The sequence below is a fragment of the Mesoplodon bidens genome (assembly GCF_964165515.1).
Source record: "Mesoplodon bidens genome assembly, chromosome: 1".
In the NCBI taxonomy this organism is placed as follows: Eukaryota; Metazoa; Chordata; class Mammalia; order Artiodactyla; family Ziphiidae; genus Mesoplodon; species Mesoplodon bidens.
In genome coordinates, this window is record NC_138176.1 from 222,988,442 (window position 1) to 223,012,826 (window position 24,385).

At 40.1% G+C, this 24,385-nt stretch overlaps 1 protein-coding gene across 2 annotated transcripts in view; it reads left to right on the forward strand.

The window, feature by feature from the left end:
* ARHGAP10 (Rho GTPase activating protein 10) overlaps positions 1-24,385 on the forward strand; it is a 333,769-nt gene that overhangs the window by 263,752 nt on the left and 45,632 nt on the right. For both annotated transcript variants that reach the window (XM_081245305.1, XM_081245304.1), the window contains one exon: positions 15,562-15,712. In XM_081245305.1, the coding sequence (XP_081101431.1) occupies positions 15,562-15,712 (151 nt within the window). The remainder of the gene's footprint in view (positions 1-15,561; positions 15,713-24,385) is intronic.

The following is a 24,385-nucleotide window of genomic DNA, read 5'->3' on the forward strand; positions in this document are numbered from 1 at the left end:
CTAGGAGGCTATTATGCTCTTGGACATGTCTGTGGAAGAATTATAAAGTTAGTATTTCTGGGGGCCAAATAAGGATGACTTTATGATGAACATATTTATGAAATTATAACAGTTTACAAAGCCTTTTCATGTACTTGTTAATATATGGTATGTTCTTTTTTGGGAAAGAGAAAACCAGGTTAAGAGGAATATTAAGATGAGATTACTCCCTGAACAGTCCAGGTCCCTGCTTTGACATGTTAATAACTGTGCACTGCCGATGAAATCAGAACCCTGAATGTGGCTGACCTGGAGTCGGGAATGAAGGGAGTTCAAGTTCCGGCATGGCACAGGCTGTGTTTATCAGGGATTCGGAAAGGTTGCCCTGTCAGCAGAAAAGGGTGACAGGGCACCTTGACATGCTGGCTTCTGTATTGAGAAGAGTGAGTCAGTTGGCTCACATAGCTTCGTGAGTGAGAATGTCTTTGGGGCATGGGCCTGTATTTTGTCACCCGTAGATGCACGGGTCAGCTATTCAAGCCCTGCATGTAGTATTTGAACCTCTCTTGGAATGCCCCTATTCTTACCTTGTAAAATTTTGGTGACATGGAACTCAGTATCTCCCAAGTTGACCTGCCCAGCAGTTGTTCAAGTTCACCAGTCTGGAAAGTTGTTTCCCCTCATATTCAGCTGACATGTGCCTTTTTATAATCTCAATCCATTAGCCCCAGTTTAACCTCTGGGCCAAGTACAAGGTGAATCCCTCTTCCACGTGAGAGTGTTTTTAGAATCTGAGGATTGGTACAGCACCCGTTGGATTTCTTTCGGGGTCCTTCACTTGTACGACTTTGTTTTGAATTTCCTACCTTCCTAGTTACATTCTATGATGTGGTTTATAATAAGAAATGTATATTTGGTCTTTGTCCACGGTGCCTGGCTCCCAGCTCCCAGAACCCTTGGAGTTTCCTGAGCGATAAGGGCACTAGGCGCATCTTTGTTATATTTCGCTTCTCATTTCTCGCCCTCAGTTCCTGAAGTCCCTTCAGGGCCATAAAGATGAAATGGGTGTCTTCCTATTCATGACAAGCCCCTTTGCACCACGACTGGGCTTATGTTAATTAGATGACTTTTGGAAAGCACCTAAGGGTGGGGGCAGATTGCCAGAGAATCAACCATGAATAAAGGATTGGAATGTTCATTCCCACCCCCCGATTTGGGGGGAGCGAAGAGGGGCTGGGGGTTGAATCAATCACCAGTGGCCAGTGGTTTTTTTTTTGCGGTACGCGGGCCTCTCACTGTTGTGGCCTCTCCCGTTGCGGAGCACAGGCTCCGGATGCACAGGCTCAGCGGCCATGGCCCACGGGCCCAGCCACTCTGTGGCATGTGGGATCTTCCCGGACCGGGGCACGAACCCGTGTCCCCTGCATTGGCAGGCGGACTCCCAACCACTGCGCCACCAGGGAAGCCCTAGTGGTTTAATCAATCATGCCTGTGTATTGAAGCCCCCATAAACATGTGAGAGGAGGGGATTCAGAGAGCTTCCAGGTTGGGGAACCAGAAGGCTTCTGCGTGCTACCTTGCAGGCCCCAAACTCCATGAGGACAGAAGCTCCTTTGGGACCTCACCCTGTGTATCTCTCTGTATCTCTCTATCTGGCTATTTATTCGTGCTCTTTGATATCCTTTGTCATAAATTGCTGATCTAGTGAGTATGTGGATTTTCTGAGTTCTCTGAGCCACTCTAGCAAATTAATTGAACCCAAGGAGAGGGGATCGTGGGAACCTCTGATTTATAGCCTGTCTATCAGAAGCACAGTTAACAACCTGGACTTGTGAATGGCATCTGAAGTAGGAGTTAGTGTTGTTGGACTCAGCTTTTAACCTGTGGCATCTGATCCTGGCTGCAGGTAGATAGGGTCAGAATTGTGTTGAATTGTAGGACACCTGGTAGGTGTCAGAGAATTGCTTGTTGGTGTGGGGAAACCCTCACTGCACGTTGGAATTGGTGACTAGAATCTTTTTTTTTTTCCGATATGCGGGCCTCTCACTGTCGTGGCCTCTCCTGTTGTGGAGCACAGGCTCCGGACGCGCAGGCTCAGCGGCCATGGCTCACGGGCCCAGCCTCTCCGTGGCATGTAGGATCCTCCTGGACCGGGGCACGAACCCATGTCCCCTGCATCGGCAGGCGGACCCCCAACCACTGCGCCACCAGGGAAGCCTGGTGACTAGAATCTTTACACCCCACTGGGGACAATTCTGTTTCTCAGTGACTTACTGCAGAATGGGATATAATGCCTTCGCCTGGTCCAGTCAGTAAGGAGTGCGGATGGGATGAGCATCCCCCTTGTTCTAGGTGTACTCTGTGTCATTTAATCCTGTCTGTGACATTGTCAGCTTGCCAGCCATGACCTGTGGTGGCCTCAGCCTGGTGTTACTGTCCATGCTGGTCTTTTCCTGGTGGCTGCTGAAGTAGATGGTCCCCTTAACTGTACCTGTGTGACTGCTTTTTAGACGTGTAGGTACTGCTCGATAGTTTTTCCCTTTAGATCCTGTCTTGCTGGTTGGTTTGTTTTCAAACTGCTGAAGACTGCTTGGGCACACTTCTTGCTCCGGAAATTATTTGGTATCTCTCCTGACTTTGTGTCTTCTGTCGATGAAGACCAAGCCATGGTGACAAATATTGAACTAGAGCTCTGAGGCATACCACTAGAAATATTGCTGTACACCTGAAGCTAATACAACTTTGTGAATCAACTATACTCCAATATAACATAAAAAAAATCATTTAAAAAGTGAATTCAAAAAAAAAACGGGAAAAAAAAGAATGCAGATGTACAGAAAGTTGATCTGTTTCCCAGCCCAAAAGCCCTGGACTGAAGGAAATTAATTGGCAGGTTCCTAGTTCACCTGTGTAGTTCTGGTTATCCTTTCTGATTTTCCAGTTGGTCACCATTCTTTTATCAATAGAAATCAATCCAGAGCCTAATTTGGAACCCCTGTTTGTCAGAAGATTTCCCCAGCTGAGGGAAATCCCTGTCCCCATTCACATGTACCATTTTTTGGTTGCAGAGTTAAGATTAAATTTTTGAAAATATCTTTGACCCTTTGAGCGGACTTTCCTTTCAGGCCCTAAAGTGGTGAAAGCATCCTTAACCTTATGCAGAGTATTTTGAAGTCTGCTTTCATGAAACCTAAGTCTGGTATCTGAATAAGGGATAATGCTGTTTCTCAGAGCAAATGTGTGGCTTAATTCCTGAACTTTTTTTAGTTTTTGACATTATGTCTATTGTGGTTATTAATAAAACTTCACAGAGGTCTGTGATTTGGTCTTGGTCGGATGGATACGGTTTCTAACGATGTTTACCCTTTTATTCTGCCATGAAGATGGAGGGAGGATGCTGTAATGAAGTGTGGGAAGAATCTAGTGATTGAAAGGTACGTTGGCTTGTGTCGATAACATGGTGTTTGAGTTGCTAGAAGTCATCTGGTCTGGTACAGCTTGATCAGGACACTGAAGCCTGCGAAGGTTAAGTTATTCTCCAAAGTCACAGTGCAGTGGTGACAATCAAATAGCAAGTACTTAACAATACTTGTCAAATAAATAAGCAAGGGCATTACTTAACTTTATGGCCTTGGGGCCCTCTATTAGTAATATGATTATGCATAGGTTATTTAATCTCTCCAAGCATCTGTTTCCTCATCTTTGTCATTGAAATCAAAATAGCAACCGTGTAGGATTTTTGATACCAATTTATATACTACCCTTTCTTTTTCAGAATTTTCCTTTGAAAAAGTTCAGGCCCATAGGAAGTTTGCAACAACAATACAATAAACATTTGTATACTCTATACGATATAATTATTATTGCTACTGTTGTTGAACCATTTGAGACTAAGTTCCCTTACCTCATGACCTTTCATTTCTAAATTCTTCAGCACGTGTCTTCTAAAAACGAGGACAAGTTCAGGACATTTGGCACGTATACTGTGTGGCAGAGGTCCCCAACCTTTTTACTAGGGACCGGTTTCATGGAAGACAGTGTTTCCACGGATGGGGGTGGGGGGCGGCGGCGGGTGGTGGTGATGATTCAGGCATAATGCGAGCAATGGGGAGCGACGGGGCAGATGAAGCCTCCCGCCCGCTGCTAACCTCCTGCCGTGCGGCCCCCTTCCTAACAGGCCGCGGCCTGGTGGTTGGTGACCCCTGCTATGTTGAATATATTGCAACTCTAAGTGTGACTGTAATCCAACATGTTGACACAAATTGGGAATTTGTTGGAAATGAGAAGTTGAGGCCCCACCCCCTGGCCTGCTAAATCAGAATCTGTGCTTGGGACCTCCCTGGTGGGCCAGTGGCTAAGACCCTGCACTTTCACTGCAGGGTGGTGGTGGTGGAGTCGATCCCTGGTCCGGGAACTAAGATCCCACATGCTGTGCAACGTGGCCAAAAAGAAAAAAAAAAAAAAGTGGAATCTGCCCTTTCATAAGACCTCCAAGTGACTTGTGCATGCATCAGTGTTTGAGAAACAGTAGTGTAACAGGTAACCCGTATTCATGCTTAACCAGTCATCAGATGATACCTATTATAGAAGAATGCCCCCAATGCGGGATCCAATCCAATATCATGCATTGTATTTAATAATTGTCATGTCTTTCTAGTCTCCATTCATTTGGAACTAGTTTATTAGTCTTTTTGTTATTCGCGATACTGGTACTTTTTTTTTTTTTTTTGCGGTACGCGGGCGTCTCGGTGTTGTGGCCTCTCCTGTTGCAGAGCACAGGCTCCGGACGTGCAGGCTCAGTGGCCATGGCTCACAGGCCCAGCCGCTCCACAGCACGTGGGATCTTCCCGGACCGGGGCACGAACCCGTGTCCCCTGCATCGGCAGGCGGACTCTCAACCACTGCGCCACCAGGGAAGCCCCTGGTACTTTTTAAAAGAGTAAGGACCAGTGGTTTTGCAGAATGTTCCGTAATTTGACTCTTTTCTTCAGGATTAGATTCTGCTTATGTATTTCGAGGTGGTAGATAAATGATGTTGATTCTTCAAAGTCTATCACCTGGAAAGTCTTGAATGGCTGGGGGCTGGAATCATCTGGAGGCTCACATCCAGTGCCTGGGCTGGGGTAACCAGAGGCAGGGCTCCTCTGGGACTCTTAAGCAGAGTCAGGCACACCAGCCTCTTCCGGTAGTTTGGGCTTCCTCGAAGAGTGTGGCAGCCTCAGGGCTCCGAGTGAGGGTGACAGCCAACAAGGCAGAGACTGGAGGGCCTTTTGTGATTTAGCATCAGAAGCCATGGAGCATCACTGATGCATATGCTATTGATTGATTCAGGCGGGAGCATGCCCAGATTCAAGGGGAGGAGACATAGACACTGCTTCTTGCTGGGAAGAATGTCAAGGAATTTGTAGCCGTGTTTTAAAACTGCTATGGGTGGTGGCTGCCAGATTTCTTAATTGTAAATGCACCGATCTCTTTGTAATTGCTGGTAATTGGTCCATTAGGAGATTCCCGGAGATTTAAGAATCCATCCCCCAGCAGACTTTTACCCTTTAATCTTAGCATTCATTGATGGCTCCTCCACATTTATATGTTTAAGTTTCATAAAAATCTTAAACATGCTCATCTCCCAGTAAATAAACATACACGTAATGATAACAGTGTTGGAATCTTTTTTTTTTTTTTTTTTTTGCGGTACGCGGGCCTCTCACTGTTGTGGCCTCTCCCATTGGGGAGCACAGGCTCCGGATGCGCAGGCTCAGCAGCCATGGCTCACAGGCCCAGCTGCTCCGCGGCATGTGGGATCTTCCCATACCGGAGCACGAACCCGTGTCCCCTGCATCGGCAGGCGGACTCTCAACCACTGCGCCACCAGGGAAGCCCCAGTGTTGGAATCTTGACAACTTTTGTGTCAAGGATAAGCGTGCATGACCCAATTTGACAGGTGCTAAACATTTCATGCTGATGTTAAGTGCCAAACACTTGATAATTAGAATATCAACAGCAAAACATGAAGGGATGCTGCTGTCCTCCGTGTGTGTGGTTCTCTGGCTGTTTTATCCTGACTGTTCTCTGTCCTTCCAATTAAAGGAATACACTTAATGCATCATTGCACTTTTCCTCATGATTGGAAGCCTTTGTGTCAAAGCTGGTCCTAGGTGAAGTGTGATCAGTTGAGGGAAATCTTCCTTTTTTGGCACTTCAAACACAGCTGCAAATGACGGAGGGTGAGCGAGTTCCAAACTGAGGTGGAATCCAAGAATCTAAGCATTCACCTTTTGAGATGTTCCTTGTAAGGTGCAGGAACACGGTACAGTTGATGCTTTCATCATATTTAAGACTTATGAAAATAAATCGTACACACTGAAGGAAAGGCTGGTGTCGGCCCTCAGTACGTGTGACCTTCACATAACCTTGAGCTGGCAGGCATGAGGGTCTGTCTAAACATTGGGCTGTTTGGAATGTTCTTAAAATTATGCACGACTATCTTCTAAACCCCTAATTAGAAACGTTTCAATTTGGGGGTAAAATCTAGCTGAGTCCTAATGCGTTTAGAAATCGAATCGTGCCCAAAGCTTATTCCTAACAGATGCATATAGCAGAGGTCACCTCTCACGTGTAACTAGGGACTGCATACTGGTAAATTCTAGGAACCTGGACTCCAGATACAGTTGTCCTGATGGACTGACTTCTTTAAAATGAGACAGATGTTGCACGGGAAGAAAAAACTCTGAAAAATAGTCATCAACATTTTAACTGAAATGTCTCTGCGTGTGGGATGATGGGTAGTTTTCATCTTTAAAGAGGTTTTCTTTTTTGGTGTTTATCAGGATTTCTGCAAGGAATGTAATATGTATTAGTTATCACTTTTGTAACATGGATAAATTATAATTTGAAAGACATTTATTATTAAAAAGTGAAAACCAAACTAGACCCATAAATTTTAGGAGCAGTGATTAAATATGAAGGCTGAAACCACACCCCACCCCTCCCCATGCAGCTTCTCATAAAGTCCCAGCATTGACCACCTTCAAAACATGGTTTTGCTTTAGGCATTTTATTGTTCTGATTGCTAAAATGGGAGAAAAAAAAGAAACAAAAAATGTGTTGCATTCTCTCTTAAATATGTAGGCCATGCCTGGGGGCGTACATACTTGGAAAAAGATTTCAGATGATTCTGATAAATATAATCATATACATGTCTTCAGGAGATGTTTTCTTCACTGATCAAAATTCACACATTTCCTTTTGTAGAATTAATAGGTCCAGGGCTTATTTTTCTTTCCAGGGAAATGGTCATTCCTGCCTACCCAAATAACTAGGGGTCATGGCTTATATGCCAAAGGAAAAAAAAACGTCATTTACCTTGAAAATTTCATAAGATGATGAGTCAGTTTTAAATGTGTTTACTCATATTCAGTTTAAAGATTCACAAGGAACATTGAGGGAGAGTCCTGCTTTTGTCATGGCCAGAGCTAGCCCTGGCTGGGGGAGGCCTCTTTTTGTGGACCCCCAGGCCTTTGGGGACTGCAGATGCTAGGCTTCCTGTGTTCTGACCCTCTGTGCCGCCGTTAGGACCACACGTTTCTAAGGCAGGCTTGAGTCCTGGAAAGACGAAGGGTGGCAAAGGGAGAAAAAAAAAAGAACTTCAGAAGAAGTTGTACACCTAAACTGAAAGAGGAGGAAAAGAAAAACAAAGGAATATCATGGATGGAGTGTGCCTCGTCGTTGACATGGAGTATGTTTCTTTAATGTTATTCTAGATTTCTATCGCAGAAGTGTAAACTTTTTGTTTGCGTGTGAGTGAGGACACATTGATTGGGGGAAAACATTCTAGCTGAGCACTGGCTCTTCATTCAGTTAAGAATATTTGTAGATGTTTGTGTGACGAAAATCAGGTTCCAGCTGTGTTTGGGAAAGTGTTTTCTTCTGACTTCAGAAAGTGTATGCTTGCGTTTCCCAAATGTTTGCAGGTACAAATTGATAAAAACCACACCTGGAGTGTTTTTAAAGGTTTGTAAACCAAAAAACAACATTTTATAACTGGGAAAATATGTGTTTGCACCATGAATGTAAGAGTGATGCAACTGACTTAATTAGGAGAGGTTCAGCTCATGAACTGATTGGGGAGAAAGTTACTCCGGGAGCCTACGCGAATTTCTTTAATACCACTTGGTTCCAGTATGTTATCAAAGTTATTATTATTATTACTGTTATTATTACCGCTTTTGGTCTTTGTTGAACATTAGGAAGACCAGGACACTGATGTTGTATCCACAGTTTATGTCATTGAAAATGCCCATGGTTTGGGGTGGGTAGTTCGGAGCTACATTCCATTTTATAAAGTCTTGTTGATCAAGGTTATCATTTACTGAAAGCTTGAAGTCAAGACCCAAAGTCAGTTATGTATTCCTCTATTTAGTGCACAGAGAACTGCAGAAATCACTATGCATATCCCATTAGGACTTGGGAAGGGGTCGGAAAATGTCTCCAGAAATTAAAGTTGGAAACTTAGAAAGAAAGAGAAAAACAGGAATTCTACCAATTGATAAATTGGTTGTAAACCAAATTTGGTTTCTTTTTTTTTTTTTTTTTTTTTTTACTTTCGTTTGTAAACCAAAATTGAAGTTCTTCAGAAAGCTCATGGTGGGCTTCCCTGATGGTACAGTGGTTAAGAATCCACCTGCCGATGCAGGGGATCCAGGTCCAATCCCTGGTCTGGGAAGATCCCACATGCCACGGAGCAACTGAGCCCCTGCGCCACAACTACTGAGCCTGTGCTCTAGAGCCCGTGATCCACAACAAGAGAAGCCACCGCAATAAGAAGCCCTCACACTGCAATGAAGAATAGCCCCCCCTCGCCGCAACTACAGAAAGCCCGCACGCAGCGACGAAGACCCAACGCAGCCAAAAATAAATTAAAAAAAAAAAAAAAAAAAAAGAAGCTCATGGTAAGTCAGGGCCGCTATCAAGCCGGAGCCTGTGGGATGGATGCCCATTAGGCTGGCTGTCTCTCCTGCCCGCTTCCTCCCTCTCATTCTTCCTGGCTGCCTTTCTCCCTCTCCCCTGTGATGTAATGGAAATGGTTTCATGCTGACAGGCGTCAGCAGGGCTCCGAACAAGACCCTGTAACATGCTCCTATGTCAGCCTCACAGTTCTGTGTTGAGGCTTGTGTCCGATAATGCATGTGAGAGCACTTAGAGGAATTTCAGCTACTGAGCAAAAACCTCCCCCGATGAGGAAGTACATGCATAGAGGACAGTCTGTTGGAGAGAAAGGGCTGGTGCCAGCAAGATGGGAGATAGCAGTGGACGTTGAGGCCTTGGTCTGGGAGCAAAGCCTGGGTCTGCCGCTAGTGGTGGTGTGAATATGAGCGAATCTTTAGCCACAGGGCCTCCGTTTGTTCCCCTGTGAAATACAGGGGCGGCTGAAGTTATAACTTAGGAGCCTTTTCAGTGCTGAGATTCTGAGTTTGGATGAACCAGAACACACATGAAGCCTTAGACTATTTCCAGCGTCTAGCCTGCACCCAACTGTTATCTCACTGTCAGTCGCTATTGTTAATTCTAGTTAAAGGTTTCTATAAAAGACCCATATTTAGTCATGGGGTAGTGCTGGTTCAAGGACAGACAGCTGGAAAGGTGTCAGAGCTTTCAGTGGACTGTTCCCACCATAGCTAAACTCTGAGGTTATGCTGTTGATGGATGGTTCAGGCTACCTTGGAGGCAACTTAAGAGTCCTACAGCCCCAAGATAATGAGTATTTGTCTAAACACACTAGAGACTCCAAAGCTGAAAGAAATATTTGGCCATTTCGTATTTATGTATTTTATTTTATTTTTTATGGTCATGTAATTTTATTTAAAACATTATTTTTAGTTTTATTCAATTTGTAAAGGTGACCCTCCATGTACAGTTATTACAAAATACTGGCTATATTCCCCGTGTAGTACAACATATCTCTGTAGCTCATTTGATACCCAGTAGTTTGTACCTCTTAATCCTCTACCCCTGGATAGTCCTTCCCCTCTTCCCTCTCCCCACTGGAAACCACTAGTTTGTTCTCTGTGTCTGTGAGTCTGTGTCCTTTTTGTTCTATTCCTTAGTTTGTTGTATTTTTAATTTTTTTAATTTTTTAACTTTATTGGAATATAGTTGATTTACAATGTTGAGTTAGTTTCAGGTGTACAGCAACATCATTATGTATTTTAGAAAGAGATTGGAAATTTTATTTTTCCCTCCTTACCATGTTAAAGGTTTACTAAGGGGAGTATGTGTTAATTTCCAACTGTCTTCTGGCTGTACATCTCTTATGGGTCACGTAGTTATGAGAGATATGACATCACCAAAGAGGACATAATATAAATGGGGCTTAATACGAGTGGGTAACATCGGAGGCAGGCGGGCATGGTGACCAAGACATGCACGCTGGAATCAGGAAATCTGGGTTCAATCTTTGTAAGTCAAGTACTGGGCATAATGTCCGCCATGCTGCAAGTACCCAATACTTGCAACTGTCATTGTTCAAGATGACAGGAATATGAAAACATATTAGTAATCTTCTTATCACAAGAAACACCACTGAACTCTTCTGGAGAAACAGCTTTTTAGAAAAGAATGACCTCATTCCCCTTAATTTCCTTTACGCATAGTATTTATTAATTCAGCTGAACCAAATGCTGTAGGTTTGAGTTGGGTACTAAAGTGAAATTTGCAGAGCCCATTCTTGTTTCCTATTCTCTGCAAAGTATATCCAGCAGAGGTGGACCGGTCATTTCCACACGTGGCCCCTGGTAGCAGAGCGTGATGAAAGGACTTGGGGAGGTGTTTATATGTATGGCTGCGTCCCGTGGGCATAAACATCCAGTTGTTGTGTGTAAGGAATCTGTGACTCTCAGCAATAGTGCCAGACTTTGTTTGTGCTAGCACTCTTCAGAGACCTGAATAAGCGCTTCCTTACCTGGCACACCTACGTGTGGAGTTTTGTTTTTTGTCTTTGGATCGTCTGGTTTGAGTTTTTCTTATGTTGTAAATACGTAGGTGGAGTGAAGAAATTTTCTACCCTGAAAAAAATAAGTTTTGAGTAGACTTGATCTATTCCTTAAGATAATTTCATCTTTTGCCCTAGAACAAAGGTGACATGATGTACGGAAGTTAGGAGAGTCACACGATTTTGGAAAGAGACCTGGGCGGTAGGGGAATTTGCATCCATGCCATGGTTCTAGAATTGGAAAATCAGTGTTATATTTAAAGAAGACACACATTGGCTACGCAGAACAAGATCAGCTAACTTTTAACTTCTAGAGTCAGATTGCCAAGAAAGAAGACAAAATTTTAAAGTAAATAATTCACTGTTTCCTCCTCTTCTGAATTTAAAGAGTATCTTTTAAAATCATTTCTGATGTTTCAGAGACAACAATGAGAGCATAGCTTTGTATCAATAGCTTTAAAAAAAAAGAATTGAGAACTGAGGTTGATGCATTGGCAGACAAGGTAATGCATTCTTGAATCATCTAGAAGAACATAGCACAATGATGGTGAGTCTATAATCTCCAGATTTACTCTTTCTAAACAGATATGGAACAATATAATTGATGATTTTTCCCCTAAGAATTAAATTTTGTTTGTTTTTTAAACTGGCAGAGGGGGCTTTGGAATCAGAGTTGCGAGTTAAGATACCAACTGTGCCATATTCAAACTTTGGAGACTTGGGCTGATTGTTTAATCTTTGAGCTTTTATCATTTTAAACTGTGAAGAGCAATACGTACCTCAAAGGTTCTTGAGGATATTGAAGTGCTTCAGAGAAAGCCTACCACCTAGTAGGTGTTTATTAAGTAATGAATGATAGAGAAAGTAATTTAAATCTCAAATTTCAGTGCTGAAATGTGGAAGTAAATACACAAAACAACTGTGTGATTCTAGGTGACTTTGGAATTTTGATAAGAGGCTCTGTTTATTGCTTCCCTTTAGTCCATTTCTTGATGAGTTTTTCCGGAAACACTTTTGATTAACTAAACACTGAATTTGAGGAATTCAAGACCTCAAAAAATTAATGACCTCTCAAAACAGTGGTTTAGTAGAGTAATAAGGGTCTGCATCCATTTTTATTATCCCTATTTACTGGATGTGATCATATTTACAAATAGAATATCTACCATTTACTTCTGGTTACTATGTACCAAGTGCTGTACCAAATACTTTATGAATGTCTCATTTAATCCCAGTAATAATTTGAGACAGAAGTATTATGCTCTCACTATATAAATGAGAAGATGAGATACACTCTTTTAATAATATGTCTAAGCCTCCATTGCTGGGAAGACTTAAAAGCCAGGATAGTACCTTTTCAAGTTAGCATCTGTGCTTTGGAACCACCTAATTTGATGATAGGTAAGCTCTTTGAAATGCTAATACACATAGAATTTTTTGAGGGAATGGTTGGTCTTTAGAAGCTTTGAAACATTTCATGCCTGATTAGGACTTGGGAAGATCCAAGGAATTGATTGCATATGTCCAGTGCCACTTTTTTTGAAATAATTTTTCTGGTGTTTCAATTTAGATTTTGGTCCATCCAAGACAAGTACAGAATGCTGTGGAATGACTGTCTAAATGGGTATTTCTCAGCCTTGACTATAGAAAAGAATCACCTGGGGAGCTTTAAAATACAAACCACAGAAAAACAAAACAACCCCCCCCCACAAAGCCCAGTCCCCATTCCTAGATATTCTCCCCCCTCCAGTTTTATTGAGATATAATTGACATATAACATTGTATTAGTTGAAGGTGTATAACATAACGATTTGATATGGGTATATATTGTGAAAAATTACCCCAATAAATTTAGTTACCATCCATCATCACCTCACATAGTTACAAATTTTTTTCTTGTGATGAGAAGTTTTAAGATGTATTACCTTAACAACTTTCAAGTATATAATATAGTGCTGGTAACTGTGTTCACCATGCTGGATGTTACATCCCCAGAACCTATTTATCATATAACTGGAAGAAGTTTGTACTTTTTGGCCACCTTCATCCATCCCCAGAGCTGCCTCTGGTAACCACCAGTCTTCAGTCTGTTCTTTGTTTCTATGAGTTTTTTTTTTTTCTTTTTTAAGATTCCACATATAAGTGAGATCATAAAGTGTTGTCCTTCTCTGTCTGACTTATTTCACTGAGGTTCAAGGTTCATGCATGCTGTTGCATGTAGCAGGAGTTTCTTCTTTTTGATGGCTCAGTAATAGTCTCCTAGATACTCTGATGTAAACTGAATGATGTCATAAGTCTTCTGGAGACTTCTGGAGGCCCAGCTCTGGGATGTCTCAGATCAGCCCCCCAGGAACATTGGAGTCACACTCTTGGGTCCCGGTTTGCTTGGTATTCTGGCTCTGCAGACCGGGGCTGCTCTCACAACCTTACTACCCTCACCCTCACCCTGTGTGGTGGTGGAGGAGAGTGGGGCAGGGAAGGGAAACCATTGTCAGCATTCGCATCATTCCGGTCAGTGCGATCTTCCAGGAAGGGCTGCTCGGAAGGTTATCAGCTATCCAGTGCCGGTTCTTGGGATATAACCTTTCCACTGTTTTATTTATACTTTGGGTATATTCGCTCTGTGTTGTTTGGTTTCCTATTCGAGTAACATTCCAGAGCCATGTGCCATGTTTATAAGGATCGAACATAAGTCAATGAGCTACTCCCAGTGTTGGTCACACACAGGTGCTAGTTTCTTTGGATGGGATCAAGTTTTCCCACCTTTTCTTCTCTCCTTCACCATGGTCATCCTCTTCACAACCTAACTTCTCTCCTGTTCCCTCTACTTCACAACCTTCCTTAATTTGAACAATGAGAGAGGGCAGTAAGTCCAGATGTGGATGAAAGTCTAGACAGCAGAGGATTTTTTTTTAACATCTTTATTGGAGTGTAACTGCTTTACAATGGTGTGTTAGTTTCTGCTGTATAACAAAGTGAATCAACTATACATAAACATATATCCCCATATCTCCTCCCTCTTGCATCTCCCTCCCACCCTCCCTATCCCACCCCTCTAGGTGGTCACAAAGCACCGAGCTGATCTCCCTGTGCTATGTGGCTGCTTCCCACTAGCTATCTATTTTACATTTGGTAGTGTATATATGTCCATGCCACTCTCTCACTTTGTCACAGCTTACCCTTCCCCCTCCCTGTGTCCTCAGGTCCATTCTCTAGTAGGGACAGCAGAGGATTTTGGGCAGATGAGTAGTTTGCTGTTTGCCAGACTGCCCTATTGGAGCACAAAGTCTGTGGAAATATGGTATTAGCAGGTTACCAGTTGGAGCACACAATTAACTTTTCACTAGCAAATATTTGTCCACAGTAATTTAAACCATTTTTTATTCAGTTTACACATGAGGGGGCAGTATGGTACTTATAAAGCAAATGCTCTGTTGAAATTGTTTATTTCTGTTGGTATATAATAGTTTTTAGGTGAGAACTTTTAGACTGAATATAATTCTGACACGTTTGTTAGCTATTAAATGTGATACATATATGCGATACGCTCACTCATATACACAGGTCATGTGCCTGTTTTTATTCAAATATATAAATAATAATCTTGTAATAGTGGGGCTTTCACACAGTGCCTTTTATTGTGAGTTTTATATTTATGGTTTGTTTAATGCTAGCTGGCTTTCTTCGAGCATCTACCTTTAGAACATCAGCCCTCTGGAGATACAGTGTCAGGGTGATGTCTAAATATTTTATGTTATGACTTCATTGAGGGCTGAAGGGACTCCAGTGTTGTTGGGGACAGGAAGCTTCTGAACTCAGGTCTTGGCAGCTATGAAAATTTTATTATAAATCACCTCTGTATGATATGCTTCCCTTTATGGCACAGTTTGCTTTTCTCAAGAGAAAAAAAAATTGCTAAGCAAAGAAGCAGCACATTTTAATTAATGTTGTTATTGCTGATAGATGAATGACACTGTAGATAATCAAGGTTCTGATACTCTAGATTTCATAAATGGAAGGTAAATATTTAAGAGAAGTTGGAAGGTATTAAACGAATTGGTGAAATCTACAAAGCATTTTCTGAAAAATGCTCATGGGAATCCGAAAGGTAATTTCGTAAAGCACAGGCTATTTTTAAATGTGTAAAAAATATTTGCGGTCATATGTTTCTGTTTATGTAGTTTGAAAAAAAAATTGAGACTAGCATTTTGGCATAAATATAACTCTGTGTGAAATTGAATGGGATATTTGTTTTTAATGTTTTATCCCGATTACTTCCTTTGTGGATGAAGAGCTGTGGTATTATCTACATCTGGTGAAAATAGTTATACTTGTTTAGTTTGGGCATGAATCTATTTTGAAATATAATGATTTGATGCTGCTTTTACTTAATTTTAATGAGAAATTTTATTTTGAAATCTCTGTTAAAAAATAAAGACTTATGACTTAATACCCAAAATTTGAAGGCATGGATTTTTGGCTCCCGCAGTCCCTTTTGGATGAACTCCAAATGTTGTTTGGTACTGGTATACTGTTGCAAAACCCAGGTTTCTGTTCATGGAAAACAATTAATGTCCTTCATGTTTTGATGGCAGATTTTTAGGACCCTGCCTGATGCCACACTGCCTGAGCCAGTCACCCTGTCAGCATCACCCCCAAATGCTCCACCAAGGCAATCGAAGAGACAAGGCCAGAGGACTAAGAGACCCGTGGCTGTATATAATCTTTGTCTTGAACTGGAAGATGGTAAGATGTTAATTACATGTTTCTTCTTGATAGTCTGTTGAGAATAGGCAAAGCCTATGTCCCCAGGGCGGGCCATGGTTTTCCATCCTTCGGATTTTAACTTCTTTTCCCCTTAAGATTATGATTTTTGAGATTAACAGGGAGGGTAAATCTTTCCTTGTCAGGGAGAGAATGCACGTTTCAGTTTTGTGTTTGTCTTTGTTATTCACGGTTCTTTTTTTACTTTGAAAAGACAGCTAAAATTTCTTTTTGGGGAAACTTATGTGACCTCCTGTGAGGTTACATAACCCCGAGACAAATGGAAGAGGAACTAAAATGAAAGTAGATCTTTCATGAGAGGAGCAGATTGGAGTCTGATGTTAAATGCATTGAGATCAAAGGCACGGGTCCCTGTGGCGCTGGGGTCTGTGCTTCTGCACTGTCCGGTTTTCTGACTTTCTTTAAGGCAGGTGTCTCATCCTGTGGTGGGGTGGCAAATTGACCACGGTCGGGGGCTAGGCTGAGTGGACCGAGCTGCAGTGGGACTCTGACCAGTGGAAGTCCTTACTTTCCATCCAAGCCACCCCGTTCCAACTCTCTGTGGTCATGTGGCCACCTTGTCTCAGTATTGCCAGATTGCCTCGTTTTTACCGGAGCCTAGAAATTGGAATTTTAACCACTGATCCCTACAAAACAAGGCTGTGAGCCATGGTGAGACCCCAGTTGCTGATTTGTAATCACGTAGTTATTGGCGTGGAGAATAAGATCGAAACTACCAAGGTTTTATTGGTTTGGAGGTGTGAGGTGATTGTCAGAGGGAAGGAGGAAATGAAGATAGAAACATACAATACCTCCATCATAAGCAGCTGTATAATGAAATGTCACATAGCTAATATCCAAAGACCCATGCAAGCAGGTGACACCTGTCTTTAATAACTCTCAGGGGATCTATACACAAGGATTCAGAATGCCTCCTGTAGTGTGTGTGTGTGTGTGTGTGTGTGTGTGTGTGAATAAACACTTATATATTACATACACACACACACACACACGTTAGTTTTACAATCAGATCCTCATTTTCCAGAGAAAGGGCATGATTTATTAAAGTCAACCTGGACTTTCAGAGCTTCCTTTTAGACCTTAGTTTCAGCTTCTGAGCCCAGCCAACTTCTTATTCTCTCTCTCCTTTCTCGTGTTCACTCTCTCGAGTTGCTAATAAGGAGTAAAGCTGACTGGTTTGAATTGAGCCTTGTCTTATATCTCACTTGTCCTCTGGTGGAAGTGTTAAAAAAGTAGTGAACAAGGCAAATGTTGGAAAGTAGGAGGGGAACAAAATCAAGGTGATGTAAAACAATACCTACTTGGGCTCATCGGCCCTTGAGCAAAACTGAACTGATTCTATTTCATAAAGGAAATGACCAAAGAGGGAATCACATCTACTTTGGCAGGTATTTTTAGGAATTGAATCAGAATATCCAGTCATGTGTACATAGTTTACTAACCTTTTGATCATTGGGTTGCTGAATGATTATTATTAATGGGTAAGAAGCTGCTGAAGTGGTATTTAGCACATCTTTTATGGAAATACTCAAAATGGTGTACAGTCATAGCTTTCCTAATTTTTAGGCCATATAAAAATTATTTAAAACTCTTTAATTATAAGGGAAAAAAGAAGATGGACAAATATTTAATTCCTATGGTCTGTTTTTACGTTCACCATCTATATGATGTCTTATTCTACATTTTGTCTTTTTATAACTTTACATTGATCCTTCTGGATTGCAGCCTTTGATTTTTCTGGAAGTTGTTAAAATCAGAAAAGCCCATGATTTTGGTCATGGGGTGATTTTGTTTTATCTTACAGGTCATAAGATAAAGCAATTAAAACCTGTTATTTATCCTCTCCCCTCCCCCACCTATTATTTGTAGCTAAGCTTTAGTGAAACTCAAGTTGTGTGAAAAAGAATTGTTTCAGGGAGAACAAAGTGGGATCCATATTTTGCATATTCTAAAAAAAGAAATAAATGGAGAGGTTGTGAAAATGCTTTTGAAAGGAAGCATACAGGGAAAGGATATTAAAAGGCTATGTTATTATTACTTAGCACATTGAAAACTCTACCCTTTCAAAAAAAAAAAAAAACTCTTCTTATCACCAAGACTTAAATGTTTTTCAGTAGCCCGAGTCATCTAATTGTCAACTCTATTTGAAATTTTCAAAAGTTTAATCTTTTTATGTATTTTTTCTTATTGATGGTAGTTGAGTCACTTCCCATGTTTATCTAGTTTTGGTTAAGGTATGCATTATTAGCCAACTTTGGTTGATGATTTTTCCAAATTTTTTAGTTTATTATGAGTCCGATAGAAGGTTTAAATGTAAGTATGTTTCCACCTTTACCCTCCCCCCCATTTATTCACTGTAGTACAAGTTAAATTTGACTTAATAAAATCCAGGACAAATTATTTTTGTTTAAAGTTAGGTAGATTATTTGCCAAGATTCAAGGAACTAGTTTGGATGACTGGAGATTTTCCTCAGCTGTATGATTTGGTCACAGATTTGGTATTTGAGTGAAGTGGTTTTGTGGTATGTTATTTCTTCTGCATTGAGTAAGGTATGAAACCATGCGATGGACCCAACAGGCAACCCTGGAAAACACTCAGAATTGGTTTGAGTTCAGCATTAGGCAGATCAGAAAGTCATTATTAGCAGTCAGCAAACCTGTTAGCATGAGCTGAAGTAGGATAGACCTAGAAGTGGAGAATCCTAGCTTAGCTGGTGTGAAATGGGAGAGACACCCTCTGCTGTTAGACATCTTTTTTATTATGTTTTTTTAACCCCGCCCCCCAAGTTTAATTAAAGACACTTAGTATCTTTACTTTAACAAAGGCTTTAATTGGCATTGGCACATTTAGCCATACTGCATACACAATGCTCATTTATTTTCCTTTTTAACATGTGATTTAATGGTATTAAACTTGTTATTTGCAGAAGACTTTAAAATTCTAGTTACTTGCTTAAAGATCTCTGTTGATGATTAAGATGAACTGAAATGGATATATTATCTAGCTAGATTTCTTTAAATAGAGCAGCTGTTAATTTTTTTCTGCAATTCTTTTTATTATTTTGTAGAAGCCATATCGTTCATTTTCATATAGGATTTAATAGTCTCACAAACCTCAAAGCTGAGTAGATTTGGCTACATCAATTGTTGGGAAACAGCAAAATCTGAGGTAGGCTGCTAAGTGCTAAAAAGAAGATGAAAAAATCAAAGGCTTCCTTTTATTTCGTTCTCAGGTTATCTTTGTGTTATTTCCTTAGAAGTGGTAGTAAAGTAACTCTAAAAAAGTTTAGTGTGTGTTGTGTTTTTGTTTATACCTGCCCACTCCAAATTTATGTCCTTCCTACCTCTTTTTTTAATTATATAAATTTCAGGTGTACAGCATTATAATTTGACATCTGTATACACTACACACTGATCACCGCCACAGGTCTAGTTATCATCCATCACCATACACTTGACCCTGTTTACCCCTTTCATCCACTCCCCAACCCTCTTCCTCTCTGGTAACCACTAATCTGTTCTCCGTATCTATGTGTTTGTTTTATTTTGTTCATTTGTTTTTTAAGATTTCAGATGTGAGTGAAATCATATGGTATTTGTCTTTCTCTCTCTGACTTACTTCATATAGCAAAATACCTCCAATGTCCATCTATGCTGTCATAAATATCAAGATTTCATTCTTTGTCATGGCTGAGTTGCATACATACATACGCAATATGTATGGTACACATATATATATAATTCATCTATTGATGGACACTTACGTTGTTTCCATATCTTGACTATTGTAAATAATGCTGCAGTGAAAATTGGGGTGCATGTGTCTCTTCGAATTAATATTTTTGTGTTCTTTGGATAAGTACCCAGAAGAGGAATAGCTGGGTCATATGATAGTTCTCCTCTTAACTCTTGGAGGAACCTCCATACTGTTTTCCCTAGTGGCTGCACCAAGTTACTTTTCCAGAAATGGTGTACTAGGGTTCCCTTTTCTCCACATCCTCTCCAGCATTTGTTACTTATTGTCTTTGTTAATGGCCATTCCAACAGGTATGAGTTGATAGCTCATTGTGGTTTTGATTTGCATTTTCCTAGCAATGGATGATATTGAACACCTTTTCATGAGTCTTTTGGCCATCTCTGTGTGTTCTTTTGGAAAACGTCTGGTCACATCCTCTGACCATTTTTCAGTTGGGTTGTTTTATTTATTTATTTTTGCTTTTGTTGTTAAGTTGTATGAGTTCCTTATATATTTTGATATTTTTAGATATTAATGCCTTATTGGATATGTGATTTGCTAATATCATCTCCCATCCAGTAGGTTGCCTTTTCATTTGGTTGACGGTTTCCTTCACTGTGCAGAAGCTTTTTAGTTTGATGTAGTCTCATTTGTTTATTTTTCCTTTTGTTTCCCTTGCCTTTGAAGTCAGAGCCACAAAAACATAGCCAAGACCGATGTCACTTATGTTACCACCTCTGTTTTCCTCTAGAAATTTTATGGTTTCAGCTCTTACATTCAAGTGTTTAATCCATTTTGAGTTGAGTTTTGTGTGTGGTGTAAGTTAGTGGTCTAGTTTCATTCTTTTGCATGTTGCTGTCCAGTTTTCCCAATGCTGTTTATTGAAGAGACTGTCATTTCTCGATTGTATGTTATTTGCTCCTTTGTCATAATTTAATTGTCCATGTATGTGAAGGTTTATTTCTGGACTCTCATTCTGTTCTATTGATCTGTGTGTCTGTTTTTGTTCCAGTACCACACTGTTTAGATTACTATAGCTTTGTAGTATAGTTGGAAGACAAGGAGTATAATACCTCCAGCTTTGTTGTTCTTTCTCAAGATTGTTTGGGCCATTTGGGGTCTTTTGTGGTTCCATACAATTTTTAGAGTTATTTGTTCTGCTTCTCTGAAATATGCCATTGGCATTTTGATAGGGATTTCATTGAATCTGTAAAGAGTATGGATATTTTAGCAATATAAATTCTTCTAATCCATGAGCATGGAATATCTTCCCATATATTTGTGTTTTCTTCAGTTTCTTTCCAGTGCCTTATAATTTTCAGTTTACAGGTCTTTCACCTCCTTGGTTAAATTGACTTCCAGGTATTTTGTTCTTTTTGTTGCAATTATAAATGTGATTGTTTTCTTAGTTTCTCTTTATGGTAGTTTGCTATTAGTGTATATAAATGCCACATATTTCTGTATATTGATTTTGTATCCTGCAACTTTAATGAATTCATTTATTCTAACTGTTTTTTTGATGGAGGCTTTAGGGTTTTCTCTATATGGTATCATGTCATCTGTGGCTAGTGACAGTATTACTTCTTCCTTTCTGGTTTGGATGTCTTTTCTTTCTTTTTCTTACCTAATTGTTGTGGCTAGGACTTTCAGTACTATGTTGAATAAAAGTAAGGTGAGAGTGGGCATCCTTGTCTTTTTCCTGATCTTACAGGACAAGCTTTTAGCTTTTCACTGTTAGGATATGATGTTAGCTGTGGGTTTGTCATATATGGCCTCAATTATGTAAAGGTACATGCCCTCTATACCGACTTTGTTGAGAGTTTTGCATTTTTGAAATGCTTTTTTGGCATCTGTTGAGATGATCATATGGTTTTTATCCTTAATTTTGTTGATGTGCTGTATCATGTTGATTGATTTATGGATGTTGAACCAATCTTACATCCCTGGAATAAATCCCACTTGATCATGATGTAAGATCCTCTTAATGTATTTAATGTATCATTGGATTTCATTTACTAATATTTTGTTGAGAATTTTTTTCATCTATGTTCATCAAGGATATTGGCTTGTAATTTTCTTTTTCTGTGGTGTTCTTGTTTGGTTTTGGCATCAGGGTAATGTTGGCTTCATAAAATGTGTTTGGAAGATTTCTCTCCTCTTCAGTTTTTTTGGAAGAGTTTGAGAAGGATAGGTATTAAATCTTTGAGTGTTTTGTAGAATTCACCAGTGAAGCCATCTGCCTGGGCTTTTGTTTGTTGGGAGATTTTTGGATTACTGTTTCAACCTCCTTACTAGTAATTGGTCTATTCAGATTTTCTATTTCTTCATGATTCAGTTGAAGATTCTGTGTTTCTAGAAGTTGATGCACTTCTTCTAGGTTGTCCAATTTGTTAGCTTGTAATTGTCTGTAGTAGTTTCTTATGATTCTTTGTATTTCTCTGGTTGTTACTTCCCGTCTTTGATCTCTGATTTTATTTAGGTGAGCCCTCCTTTTTCCCTTGGCAGTCTAGCTAATGGCTTGTCAATTTTGTGTTTTCAAAGAACCAGATCGTACTTTCATTGATCTTTTCTATTGTTTTTATAATCTCTTTCATTTATTTCCACTCTTGATTATTTCCTTCCTTCTACTAATTTTGGACTACTTTGTTCTTTTTTCAGTTCCTTTAGGTATGAAGTTACTTGGAGTTTTTCTTGTTTCTTGAGGTAGGCCTGTATTGCTATGAACTTTCTTTGCTCCATCTTGTTGATTTTGGCATGTTGTATTTCTGTTTTTATTTATCTCTTGGTATTTTCTTATTTCTCCTTTGGTTTCTTCAGTGAGCCATTGGTTGCTCAGTAGCATGTTGGCTTATCTCCATGTTTTTGTGGTTTTTCCTTTTGTTTCCTGTGATTGATTTCTACTTTCATACCATTGTGGTTGGAGAAAATGCTTGATTTGATTTGAGTCTTCCTGAGACTTGTCTAGTGACCTAACATGTAATCTGTCTTGGAGAATGTTCCATATGCACTTGAAAAGAGTGTGCATTCTGCTTTTGGATGGAATATTCTGTATTTGTATATATCTATTAAGTCCATTTGGTCTGATGTGTTGTTTAAATTCAGTGTTTCCATATTGATTTTCTGCCTGGATGATCTATCCATTGATATAAGTGAGGTGTTAAAGTCCCCCACTGTTATTGTATTGCCTTTAATATCTCTTTATGTCCATTAATATTTGCTTTCCTATATCTTTGTGCTCCTCTGCTGGGTACGTATACATTTATAAATCTTATATCTTCTTTCTGGATTGACCCCTTTATCATTGTGTAATGCCCTTCTTTGTCTTTTATTACAGTCTTTCTTTTAAAATCCATTTTGTCTGATATGAGTGTAGTTTCTCCAGCTTTCTTTCATTTCCATTTGCATGGAATGTCTTTTTAAGTCCCTTCACTTTGAGTCTCTGTGTACCCTTTCTTCTGAAGTGAGTCTCTCTCCATTCAGCCATTCTGCCTTTGATGGGCAAATTTAGTCTATTTACATTTAAAGTAATTATTAACAGGTATGTACTTATTGCCATTATGTTAATTGTTTCCTGGCTGTTTTTGTAGTTCTCCTCTGTTCCTTTCTTCTCTTTCTTGCTTCCTTTGTGTCTTGGCGGGTTTTTGCGTGCATGCGCGCACATGTGTGTGTGTTATGCTTACATTCCTTCATCATTTTCTTTTGTGTGTTTAATGTAGGTTTTATTCCTTGTGGTTTCATTGAGGTTTACATATAACATCTTATGTAAATAGTAGCCCATTTTATTTTATTTTATTTATTTTTTTTGTGTGCGGTACGCGGGCCTCTCACCGCTGTGGCCTCTCCCGTTGCGGAGCACAGGCTCCGGACGCGCAGGCTCAGCAGCCATGGCTCACGGGCCCAGCCGCTCCGCGGCATATGGGATCCTCCCGGACCGGGGCACGAACCCGCATCCCCTGCATCGGCAGGCGGACTCTCAACCACTGCACCACCAGGGAGGCCCAATAGTAGCCCATTTTAAATTGGTAACCTCTTAAAGCTTTGGCATGTGTCCAAATTTATCTTTTTACTCCCCCATCACATTTTATACCTTTGATGACACATTTTACATCTCATTTTGTGCATCTTTTAACTAATTATTTTAATTTTAGTTATGTTTACTACTTTTGTCTTTTAACCTTCATGTTTGTATTTTAAGTGGTTTCACTACCTGTATTATATATTTACCTTTTCCAGTGATGTTTTTACTTTTATGTGTTTTCTCTATTAATTAGTGCCATTTCTTTTCAGCTTAAAGAAGTCACTTTAGCATTTCTTGTAGGGCTGGTTTAGTGGTGATAAACTCCCATAGCTTTAGCTTATCTGGGAAACTCTTAATCTCTCCTTCAATTCTGAATGATAACTTTGTGGGTACAGAATTCTTGGTTGGAAGTTTTTTCTTTCAGCACTTTGAATATGTTGTGTCACTCCCTTCTGGACTGTAAAGTTTCTGCTGAAAAATTTGCTGACAGCCTTATGGGTTTTTTCTTGTATGTAACAAGTTGTTTTTCTTTTGCTGCTTTTAGGATTGTCTCTTTATCCTTAACTTTTACCATTTTAATTATAATATGTCTTGGTGTGTGTCTTTTTGGTTTCATCTTGCTTGGAACTCTTTGGGATTCCTGGACCTGGATGTCTCTTTCCTTCCACAGATTAGGGAAGTTTACAGCCACTATTTCTTCAAATAAGTTTTCTGGCCCTTTCTCTCCCTCTTCTCCTTCTGGGACCCCTGTAATATAAATATTATTCTTCTTGATGTTGTCTCAAAGGTCCCTTAAGGTATCTTCACTTAATTTTTGTTTTCTTTTTGCTGCTCTGTCTGGGTGAGTCCTATTGTTTTCTCTTCCAGCTTGCTCATTCAT